The sequence below is a fragment of the Babylonia areolata genome, chromosome 33, assembly GCF_041734735.1.
Source record: "Babylonia areolata isolate BAREFJ2019XMU chromosome 33, ASM4173473v1, whole genome shotgun sequence".
Lineage (NCBI taxonomy): Eukaryota > Metazoa > Mollusca > Gastropoda > Neogastropoda > Buccinidae > Babylonia > Babylonia areolata.
Window position 1 is genome coordinate 964,745 of NC_134908.1, and position 12,568 is coordinate 977,312.

General features: G+C 44.0%; 1 protein-coding gene across 8 annotated transcripts in view; it reads left to right on the forward strand.

Moving 5' to 3' along the window:
• LOC143276953 (uncharacterized) overlaps nucleotides 1-6,490 on the forward strand; it is a 164,478-nt gene extending 157,988 nt beyond the window's left edge. For 7 of the 8 annotated variants that reach the window (XM_076581635.1, XM_076581638.1, XM_076581633.1 and 4 more), the window contains 4 exons: nucleotides 390-546; nucleotides 3,035-3,178; nucleotides 3,640-3,924; nucleotides 5,620-6,489. In XM_076581635.1, coding sequence (XP_076437750.1) covers nucleotides 471-546; nucleotides 3,035-3,178; nucleotides 3,640-3,924; nucleotides 5,620-5,723 — 609 coding nt within the window. In that variant the 5' untranslated portion in view covers nucleotides 390-470 and the 3' untranslated portion in view covers nucleotides 5,724-6,489. Of the gene's footprint in view, nucleotides 1-389; nucleotides 547-3,034; nucleotides 3,179-3,639; nucleotides 3,925-5,619 lie in introns of all 8 variants that reach the window. The other variant, XM_076581636.1, reaches the window with a different exon arrangement.
• Nucleotides 6,491-12,568: the final 6,078 nt, after the last annotated feature.

Below are 12,568 nucleotides of genomic sequence, written 5' to 3' on the forward strand. Positions count from 1 at the left end.
CTGTTTACTGAAGGATTGTTCCCTGAGTGTCTTTACTGTTTACTGAAGGATTGTTTCCTGAGTGTCTTTTCTGATGGATTGCCGGTGTTCTTCTTCCTCTTCTACTTCTTCTTCTTCTCCCTCTTCTACTTCTTCCTCTTCTTCTTCTGCTTCTTCTGCTTCTTCTTCTTCTTCTTCATTATCATTATAATCATTGTCATTGTCATCGTCATCAGCATCTTCATCGTCATCATCACCATCAGCAGCAGCAGCAGCAGCACTCTTATTAGGCGGGTCCCAGCCTAAACAACCACAACAATATCAGTAACAATAAAAGAACGACAACACCAACGACAACACCAACACCAACAGCACGTATGCAGTGACCATTGTCTGTTCTCTCTGTGCAGTCTACCAAAAGCCGGAAGTTCATCAAGTTCAGCCCGCGCCTGCGCAAGAAGTCCCGCAGTAAAGAGAATGCAGTGAAAAAGATGGAGGCATCAGGGGCGACAAGCAGGGACCACAGTCTGCAGATTCCCAACGGACTCAATGAGAAGGAGAAACAAGGTGAGTTACCGTTACTGTTGCTGAGAGTTTGAGTTTGATTGATTGATTGATTGTCTTTACTGGTTGTCCGTTTTCTTTCTTCTTCTTTGTTGGTGTGTGTGTGTGTGTGTGTGTGTGTGTGTGTGTGTGTGTGTGTGTGTGTGTGTGTGTGTGTGTGTGTGTGTCTGTGAGTGTCTGTGTGTGTGTATGTGTGTACGTGTGTGTGTGTGTGCGTGTGTGTGTGTGTGTCTGTCTGTCTGTGTTTGTCTCTGTGAGTGTGTGTGAGTGTGTCTGTCTGTCTGTCTGTGTTTGTCTCTGTGAGTGTGTGTTTGTCTCTGTGAGTGTGTGAGTGAGTGAATGTGTGTGTGTGTGTGTGTGTGTGTGTGTGTGTGTGTGTGTGTGTGTGTGTGTGTGTGTGTGTGTGTGACATTCCCAACACATTGTCTCCATGAGGTGAGGGATACATACAATATATACAGAAAGACACCCCGACATTCCCAACACTGTCTCCAGGAGGTGAGGGATACATACAATATATACAGAAAGACACCCCGACATTCCCAACACTGTCTCCAGGAGGTGAGGGATACATACAATATATACAGAAAGACACCCCGACATTCCCAACACACTGTCTCCAGGAGGTGAGGGATACATACAATATATACAGAAAGACACCCCGACATTCCCAACACTGTCTCCATGAGGTGAGGGATACATACAATATATACAGAAAGACACCCCGGACATTCCCAACACTGTCTCCATGAGGTGAGGGATACATACAATATATACAGAAAGACACCCCGACATTCCCAACATTGTCTCCATGAGGTGAGGGATACATACAATATATACAGAAAGACACCCCGACATTCCCAACACACTGTCTCCATGAGGTGAGGGATACATACAATATATACAGAAAGACACCCCGACATTCCCAACACACTGTCTCCAGGAGGTGAGGGATACATACAATATATACAGAAAGACACCCCGACATTCCCAACACTGTCTCCAGGAGGTGAGGGATACATACAATATATACAGAAAGACACCCCGACATTCCCAGGGGGAGGGGTGGTGAGGGAGAAAGGGGGTGGCGGGGGTGGGGGGGGGTACTGTTTGTGGAAATCCAGCGACCCTCCAGCTGTTCTGGGTGGTAGGAATCTACCCAAGAGTACCCCATGAATAGCAGCAGCAGCAATAGCAGTAGCAGCAGCAGTAGCAACAACAGCAAAACCCGAAGACGACCCCACACGATTTATCTACAGATCTATTTATCTCTGCAGCAATAAGGACGGCGCCAGAGAGAGAGCCACAGAGGTCGTTACGGTGGTAGTGTTTTGGCGGGTCGCTGCGCCGGTGGTATGGGTCCCATAGATGTCGGAAGGAAACACTCCACAATTATAAACCGCGTTGCCCACGTGGGAGGGCGCGTGCGAACATACAACGCGCGTGATTTGACGGTGCACGTGCGCGCAGGTGTTTGGCGCTCGAGCTGTTATGGCACAAACTACTGAGCGAATGCACATCTCGAAAAAATGCGAACGAGTTATGTTGTAAATATTTTTTTCTTCTTTTCCTATATTTTATTTATTCTGTAAATAAATGTTGTGTGGGGTGTTCACTTTCTTGCTTTGCTTTGTCTGCCTCCCTCTGTCTCTGTCTGTCTCTGTCTCTCTCTCTCTCTGTCTCTGTCTCTCTCTCTCTCTCTCTCTCTCTCTCTCTCTCTCTGTGAATACTCCATCTTTGATAATGTAACGTTGCTATATTAGCAAGTGAAAACTAATTTTCGATCGTGCGCTTGGCTGTGTTTGAAAGCATGGTGCTAATGATTAAGAAACAATAAGGAGTGGTAACTCTCTCCATTCACAAGGTACAAAACTCCAAGTCAATGCTGCCTGTCTTACCGATTCAGCTAGCACACAGGTAAATAAAAGGTACATTGGAACAAAATCCAGACACTTCCTCAAAAAAGGAAGCTCCTGGTTTGTCGTTTTACCAATCAATTGACAGCAGTAGTAGTAGCAGCAGCAGTAGTAGTAGCAGCATTACCATCATCATCATCACCCTGACCATCACCACCATCATCACTATCACCATCATCACTATCACCATTATCATCATCACCACCACCATCATCATCATCATCATCATCACCACCATCACCACCATCACCATCATCACCATCATCATCATAATCATCATCACCACCATCACCATCATCACCATCACCATCATCATCACCACCACCATCATCACCATCATCATCACCATCATTATCACCATCATCACCACCACCAGCATCACCATCATCATCATCACCATCATCATCATCACCACCATCACCACCATCATCATCACCATCATCACCATCATTATCACCATCATCACCACCACCAGCATCACCATCATCACCACCATTACCATCATCATCATCACCACCATCACCACCATCATCACCATCATCATCATCATCATGGTGTGTATGTCCTGGTTTCAGAGCTGGAGTCAGTGTTCGAGATGTTCGACAAGAACAAGGACGGCAAGATCTCCTGTGAAGAACTGGGAGTGGTGCTCAGGACACTGGGACACCGCTACTCCCATGCCGAGATTGAAGACATGATCAAGATTGCTGACAAGAACGGTGAGTGTGTGTGTGTGTGTGTGTGTGTGTGTGTGTGTGTGTGTGTGTGTGTGTGTGTCACCGCTACTCCCATGCCGAGATTGAAGACATGATCAAGATTGCTGACAAGAACGGTGAGTGTGTGTGTGTGTGTGTGTGTGTGTGTGTGTGTGTGTGTGTGTGTGTGTATGAGTGTGTGTGTCACCGCTACTCTCATGCTGAGATTGAAGACGTGATCAAGATTGCTGACAAGAACGGTGAGTGTGTGAGTGTGTGTGTGTGTGTGTGTGTGTGACACCGCTTCTCCCATGCTGAGATTGACACCTCACTCATGCATGCATTCCACGCGCTCTAACACCACCTTGAAACTGAAACTGAAACTGAAACTCCACACATGTACGCAGCCCGCACGCCCTGACACCACCTTTCAAACCGAAAGTGAAAGTAAAACTCAAACCCCGCCCACCTCTTTTGATTGACAGACAACGGCTTCGTAGAGTACGACGAGTTCGTCCTCCTCATGAAGAGGGCCTCTGCCGCCACGGCCGCCCAGGAGGGAGGCCAGGAGGAGGCCGCGGCCCCCAAGGAGGCCCCGGACGAGGCCAGGGAGGCCTTCGAGATCTTCGACATGGATGGTAATGGCTACATCGATCGTCACGAGCTCCGCTTCATCATGTCCCGGCTGGGGGAGAACCCTGAGGAGGAGGACATCTGTGAGATGTTCCGTCATGCTGACCTCAACGGGGACGGCTTGATAGATTATGACGGTGAGTGAAGACTGGAATAGAGTGGAACAGAATGGAGCAGAGTAGAATAGAACGGAGAGGAACGGAACAGCTTGCCACAGAACGTAATAGAATACAATAGAATCCTGAGGAGGAAGCTTGATAGATTATGACGGTGAGCAGAGAATGGAATAGAGTGGAATAGAATGAAACTGGATGGAATGTAGTGGAATGGGATGGAATATTGTGGGATAGATCGGAACAGAGTGGCACAGAGTGGAAAAGAATGGAGTAGAGTGGAACAGACCAGAAAATAATAGAATTGGTTACAGTGGAATAGATTGAAAAAATAGAACAGAATGGGGTAAAATGGAATAGTGTGGAATAGACCGGAGTAAAATAGAGTGACATAGAATGGTATACTCTTGAATAGATTTAAATAGAACAGAATAGACTAGAACAGAACCCTGAGTTGGAAGCCATCAAAGAGATGTTCCGTCATACACCCCTCAACGGGGACAGCTTGATGGATTATGACGGTAAGCAGAGAATATATCTAAATAGAATGTGATAGAATACAATAGAACCCGGATATCGGTGAGATAGTTCTCCATGCATACCTCAATAAAGACGGCTTGATAGATTATGACAGTGAGCATAAAACGAGTAGAATGAAATGGAATAGAGTTGAGTAGATTCTGCTTGTGCTCTGAGTTTTGTGCTGTGTGCGATAGTGTGTGTGTGTGTGTGTGTGTGTGTGTGTGTGTGTGTGTGTGTGTGAATGTGAACCTGTGTTTGAGCGTTTGGTTTTTTGCACAGGTTATAAACAAGTAGGTTTTTTGTTTTAGTGTTTGAAATCATTTTACACACATCGGTTTTTACATTGCACTGTGCTCTTCTTGTTTCTTCTTCCTCGTATTATTATTATTTTTATCATTATGATAATGATTACTACTGTTACAGGTACTACTACTACTAATGCTAATGCTGCTGCTCCTACTCCTACTACTACTATGACAACGACGACCACAACTACAACTACTGCTACTAGTACTAATAATGATGATAATAATAATAATAATAATATGACCACGAAGACGACGATGACAACTACTGTTGTTGCTGCTGTTGTTCTTGTTGTTGTTAGTTGTAGTACCAGCAGCAGCAGTATCTACATCATCATGATTATCATTAACATTATCATTATTATTATTGTTATTATCATTATTTTTACATCATCAACATCATTATTATCATTATTATCATCATATCATCATCAACAGTATCAGTAGCTCAAGGAGGCGTCACTGCGTTCGGTCAAATCCATATACGCTACACCACATCTGCCAAGCAGATGCCTGACCAGCAGCGTAACCCAACGCGCTTAGTCAGACCTTGAGAAAAAAAAAATCAAGAAAAGAGAAAAAGAAAATGTTTTTAATCATCAACATCAACAACAACATCATTGTTGTCATTGTTATTGTCATCATTATTATCAGGATAATCATGATTTACGCTCTGTGTGTGTGTGTGTGTGTGTGTGTGTGTGTGTGTGTGTGTGGGTGTGTGTGTGTGCGTGCTGTGTGTATGTGTGTGTTGTGTGTGTGTGTGTGTGTGCTGTGTGTGTGCTGTGTGTGTGTGCTGTGTGTGTGTGTGTGTGTGTGTGTGCTGTGTGTGTGTGGTGTGTGTGTGTGGTGTGTGTTGTGTGTGTGTGTGTGTGTGTGTGTGTGTGTGCAGAGTTCACACGGCTGATGACCACCATGGCACAGGGAGGTCTGAAGAAGACCAAAGGGGGACGCTCCCCCACCCCCTCCTCCAAGTCCAAGTCCAAGAAGAAGTGAACCTCCACCCCACCACCACCCAACCCCTGACCTCTCCCCTCCAACCCAAGGTCAAGGACACAGGAGGGCCAAGGTCAAGGTCCCCAGCGGCAGTCATAATTTTGGTTTCCCTTGACTACCCCTGTGGGGGTTGCTTTGGATTTTGGATTTTTTTAATTTTTTAATTCGACTGTCTCGCCTTCCCCGTCTCTGACTCTGTCTCTCTCTGTCTCTATGTCGTCTCCCTCTCTGTATCTCTCCGCCTCTGTCTCTGTCCCTCTCTGTCTCTGTCTCTCTCTCTCTCTCTCATCTTCTTCTTTTACTCTCGCGCTCTCTCTCATTCCCCTCTGTCTCCCTCTCTCTATTGAGTCTTAAGTCTCTCTCACCCTCCCCCACCCTCCCTTCCTCCTCTCCCCCTCCTTCCTTTCCTCGATCTCCCCCACCCCACCCCCCCTGACCCCCCTCCCCCCCTCTCTCTCTCTCTGTCTCTGTCTCTCTATCCACCACCTCCATCTCCCGCTGCCATTCTCCAGGTCCACGGTGTAGAAAACTTGGGGGGGGGGGGGGTGTTTTGGGGCAGTGTCCATTGCAGTGTAGTTGTGAGATGACTGACCACAGGCAATGTCCCTGTTAGCCCGTGGGCCTGGTCACGTTTTGCTCTCTGTTTGTCTGTCTGTCTGTGTTTGTTAGTGTGTTGTGTGTTGGTGTGTTTGGGTTTTGGGATTTTTTTTATTTTTAGTGTTGATGTTGTCGTGTTCTGTTTGTTTGGGGGCGTGGGGGGGTTGTTTTTTTGTTTGTTTATATATATATATATATATATATATATATATATATATATATATCACAATGTAGCCGGTGATTTGAAGAACCGTGCAATGAGGAATTCAAATCAATTCATTATCACTTATGTGTGTCAAGCAAGTGGAGAATATACGCACACACGCACGCGCGCACACACACACACACACACACACACACACACACACACACACACACACACAGATGCACGCACACGCTCACACACGCAGAGAAAAACCCAAAATGGCATGCCTATTTTCTCCGATGTCACTGTGGTGTTGTACACCATTCTGTTTGTCTTGTTTGGGTTTTTATGGAATTTCTATGGAACTTTCTAGCCATTACCTCCATGTGTGTTGTAAACTGTATCTTTTCCAATCTTTGAGGATGAAAAAAAAAAGGAGAAAACAAAAAAAAAACAAAAAAAAAACGTCACATGCAAAATGACCGGTTCTGTTTCTGAAGATTTTTTTTTTTTTTTATTCACGTGTGTGTGTGTGTGTGTGTGTGTGTTTTTCTTTTATGGTTTAATGTTAGTTTTCGAATTCATGTATTCATAGAAAGTGTCTAGTAGAGGTTGTTCCTTGACAGCAAATGCTTGAGAGGCAGAAAAGCCATGTTGGATGTTTTGGCTAGGTTCCTAACCACTCACTCTCTCTCTGTCTCTCTCTCCCTTCTGCTCTCGCTCTCTCTCTCTCTCTCCCTCTCCTCCCTCTCTCTCCCTCTCCTCCCTCTCCCTCTCCGCCCTTCTCTCTCCCTCTCTCTCTCCCCTCTGCTCTCTCTCTCTCTCTCTTTCCCTCTCTCTCTCCATTCTGTTCTCTCTCTCTCTCTTTCCCTCTCTCTCTCCATTCTGTTCTCTCTCTCTCTCTCTCTCTCTCTCTCTCTCTCTCCCTCTCCCTCCCCCCTTCTGCTCTCTCTCTGTCTCTCTCTCTCTCCCCCTTCTGTCTCTCTGTCTCTGTCTCTCTGTCTCTCTGCCATGTCAAGACCTGTGGTCAATGCTGGAATGTTGGGTGCATGGTCAGCTGGAATAAGCCGTCTTGGAGGAGTGGGATGGGGATGGAGTGAGGGAGGGAGGGAGAGAAGGCGGGAGATGTATGGAGAGAGAGAAAGAGTGAAGGAATGAACGAAAGTTTCTGAAATGAGGGAAGCTGAGTAAGCATGTATATGCTTTTTTTTTTTTTTTTTTTTTTTTATTCCACCCTCGGGGCAAAGAGAAAATGAATTCATACCATTCAACAACAACAACAACCACACACACACACACACACACACACACACACACACACACACCAAAAAATAAGAAAAAGAAAAAAAAAACAGCATAATACGGATAGGACATGGAGACACATTGAATCACGTGAACGTGTGACCATGTATACAATGGTGAATACTTGCACACACAGAGGTAGAGGGGAGGGAGGGAGGGAGGGGAGAGGTTGAGAGGGAAGAAGGGGGAGGGGCAGACAGGGGGGTGGGAGATGGAGAGGGTGGGGGATCAAACTGAACGATACTCGGAGGGAATGGGAAGTAGGATGTTGAAAAAGGGGGGCCTCAAACACATTGTTGAAACCACTGAAGTATAAGGGAGTGGGGGGGGGGGGGGGAATTACTACCAGAAAAACAAACAGAACTTGAATGCCAGTACAAGGAGAGAGAGGGGGAGGGAGGGAGGGAGGGAGAGAGAGGGAGGGGGGATCAGAATGTGTGAAACCTGACCAGGTTGCACCAGTCTGGGCAGTGCACTTGTGACTGTGTGTGAATCAGACCGGAACCCTTCAGTGTAAAGACCGGGATTATTTCCACACTGACTGTTGCCTCCACTTGAAGTGTTGTTCCCTTTGACTTGGTCTTTCTTTCTTTCTTTCTTTCTTTCTTGAGTCTAAACTTTCAGTGGTCAATCACGACTAGTGAACCCATGTCAGTTCATCCTGTTCTCTCTATCAGTGTGTGTATTTATTTTTCTTTCTGTGCTGATTTGGTTACCAGTGACTTTGATTTAAAAGTTCTCGTGGTTATAATGAGACTGTCTGATTTATTAGAAATTATGATTTATATTATTGTTTATTCGTTTTCATCGCCGTGTTTTGTGAATGTTCTATGTCAGTGTGGGTTGTATACCTGTCCTGTTCTCTTCTGTTCTACTGGTGTGATGTCCTGTGTCTTCACACGGAGACGTTGTAAGTTATTCTGATGGGACAATTTGTCCTGTGTATATTATTCTTACCTTTTTTCATTTCTTTTTTTCGGGGGGGTTGGGGGGGGGGTATTTGTTTTTGTCCCTGTCATGGGATATTGAAAGTGGTGTTGGTTCGTGTTTTTTTATAGTAGTTTGATTGGCTTTGTACATTCTGCTCCATGAAAACGTTGGGTTTTTTTTTTTACTGACTAGATTACACATTACAATGTTCACAGAGATGACACATAATGTTGATGTGTGTTTGTGTGTATGTGTTCACATGTGTGTGTCTGAACCTATCCCCTTTGAAATAGCCTGTACACATTACCCTATCCTTAACAAAAAAAAAAAAGAACGGCTTTTTTTTTTCTTTTTTTTCTGTTGCCTGTTGTGCAAATGAATGTTAAAAAGTTTAGCCATCACTTTTGAAAATCTGGTTTCTATTTAATGTCACCAGAGACAGGAACATTGTTAAATACCATCTGTAGTTATTTAACCAGTGGCGTGAAAATATAGTTTAATGTTTTTCTTTTTACATAAAAAAAACAACCTGGTTTCCACTTTCATTTTTCTGGGAACGAAGTCTATGAAGGAACTGGGTTGCACGGAGAACAAAGTGAACAAATACAGAAACCATATCATGAGGTCAGTTGGGGATTGAAGTATTTGGAACAAATTCAAGTGTGGGCGGCTTAAAAGCAGTGAATGTTTGTGTCGTTTCATACAAATGTAACTGGAGCACGTTGGAGATCGTAGCAACCTACCTTTCCATTTCCGGTTCCGGTTCTGCGCAGACCGATGTGGACGGCGATTTGCAGGGAAGGAAACTAGTGGAAAACAGTCAGCAGTTGCGATAATGACTTCTGACGTTAATATTTTTAGGTCACAAATTTGACGTCATAACTGGTGTCACACAACTCTCCCAAACTGGGTTTTGTGTTTTGAAATTCATTGTGCTTTCGGCACTGCTTTGATGGGTTTAAAACAAAGTTTATCACAGACAAGAAGAACAACAACAGTTTGCGTTTTGCAAGTTTGAATTTTGGGCATGGATATTTCCATGGTGATCATTGTTCAGCATGTAAAGTCTGCAGGGTGTTTGTGCCGTTTTTCTGTCTCTGGATCTCGCATCTTGTGTGAACGACTGGGGAACGAAATCATGTGCTCATCTGACGTGAACGTTGATGTTATTTATTGATGATGATGCCGACGTGAATGGGAGAGATGTGTTCTGTCTTGTGAAATCAAACGATTCAGCAGTGATGCAGTGCGACTTTGTATACCGGCTAAGGCTAATTACCCGTTTCAGTATCATAAATTCAAAGACCCATTTTAACGGCAACATTCGTGCATAATTGAAGCGATATTACCATCAAATTTTGTATCCGTTTCCGGTAGTTTTCAGGGTTATCGAACGTAATTGTGAGTCCGATTCAGTAGCTGCTGTTCAGCCATGTTGCCAGCTGCACCGACTGCAGTGACGCGTGCATTCAGTCTCCGCCAATCAGAGAGTCTGTCTGTCTTTCTGTTTTTTGTCCTTCAAAACCATGCAGACGTAGAGAAAAAAAACATGGCGGCTTGAGTCCAGAAGTGTGGGGTTTGTGTTCATGACATTGGTCGTTTCGCGAAACCACAGTGGATAGGAATTCAATGCTTTTGTGGTCGTAAAAGACAACGCCTTTAGTTTTAGCCTACATAGCTGTCAACAAACAAAAGAAAAAAGTCACCAGCATGACGGCAGGAATGTCTTGAACTTCAACACCAAAGCATGCAGAAGGCAGACAAAAAATAATTGCCGGGTTTCTTTTGTTTGTTTGTTTTTCACCGCAAGATAGAATGGACTGTAGACTACTCCACGCGTCTTGTTTTAATGTTGGTATGTTTTTTACATTGGCGATGTATCCCAGTGATTAGATTTTCTTGCATCGAAACTAAGGTGTGAACAATTGGTTACTCACGTTGTGTTGGTTAGTTGATTAGGCGTTTTATCTTTTTCTTTTCCTTGATTTATTTTTTAACTGTGAGACATGTTTTCCAACACCTGTGACCACTTTTTCACTTGATGGTGATGACGACATGGATGTTGTTCAGCAAATTGCGTGTTGCTTCCTGAACTTTTCATGCAAGACAGTTTTGATATATCATGATTATGCACTCGACACCTGTTAGCAGTTTTAAATGGTTGGGATGTTTATCATTTTTGGTGTGGTTTCAATGTTCAGAATCTGTGTGGATTCTAGATTTTTGTGTTTGTTTTGTGTGTTCAATAGGCCTGCGTTTGAATCAGAGTACTTCATTTGGGCGTTGTTGGTTTGTATGTTTTTTGTTTTGTTTTTAGAATCAGAAATAGTTATTTAAACGTTTGATATGATTTATTACTAAACTGCAATGTGGTGTATGTGTATGATGGAAACAAGTTGGCTATCATGTCTCACAGGTCGTTGGTGGTGGGGGTTTTGTTGTTGTTTTTTAGCCAAAGTCGCTTGATGACGAAAATAGCACGAAGCATGATTTTCCACGAAAAAAGAATGAAATGATGTCAAATGAACATGACTGTGTCGACATCCTTTGCTGTGATGTCTTTTCTATTTTTCAACAACTAAGAGGGCAGTTAGGGCCATGATTATCAAACAATAGCTTGACGAGAGGTCAGAGACAGGAGGCACCTGGACAGATTCCATAAGGTGTTAGACTTGTGACCCAGTGTTCACCAGTGATCAGGGTTCCAGGCCCCGTTTCGGCATGGTGTTGTGTCCTTGGGAAAGGCACTGTACTCCGATTGTCCTCACTCCACCCAGGTGTGAACGGGTACCCGACTTCGGTTGGGGAAGGAGAGGACTGGGCCCCGCCTTCCTATGCCGAGCCCTGGACACAGTGGACATGAATTCACTGCCTTCCTATGCCCAGCCCTGGACACAGTGGACATGAATTCACTGCCTTCCTATGCCGAGCCCTGGACACAGTGGACATGAATTCACTGCTCCTGTACGGCCGTAATATGCAATGGGTCTTTAGCCATTTACCCTTTCAGACAGAGCAGCTGCGGAGGCTATCGAGGACTTTGCTTGGGTCTGTGAAAACGCACAATTTTTCAAATCATATTTACATCAGCAAAGATACCGTCAAGATCCAGCTAAACACGAAGAGCCAACAGAATCGTAAATCACATGCTTGAGTGTTTACATCGTTGTTGATGAATTGACTCATGACGCAGACAGCCAGGCTGTTTTGAAAAAGCTGCTTGGAGCATAAGAAACCTTTGAGCTGGATTTGGACATAGATATGGATTATGTTGCCGAGCATTGGCAAGTCGGTCTTAAATGTGCAGTATAAACAGTACTGTAGTCTTCAAATCGTGTTATTTTGTATACCACACACACACGCAGCGGTACTAGCACGTTTTGCGTGCTTCGTGATAGCACTTGGACATGCGAAGAATCAGACAAAAAGCCCCTTGTGAAGGATATTGTACTGTTTCATATTTCATTATTATTTTGTTAATGTGACTAGTATTTTTTATCCTTTTTTAAAAATTTATTTTATCATTATTATTATTGTTAGTAGTTTAATTTTTATGTATTACAATTATGACGATCATAATTGTTATGGTAATTAAAGAATCACCTGTACAAAGCCCTTTTCCATAACCAGTCATACAGTAGTTTTTTTGTTGTTTTTTTAGTAGTGGTGAGATGATCATGAACCTGTTTTATACTGAAATCGTGTACCTATATATATATACATACATACGATATAACCCCCCTCCTCACATCATGCACTCTTCCTGCCTTTCTCACTGTATTATATATCTAGAGAGATTTCCTTTCTTCCCCTCTCGCCTGTATTTCGTTATATCGCTTCCATGGCAACCCCCTTGTTAAACCAAAACGAG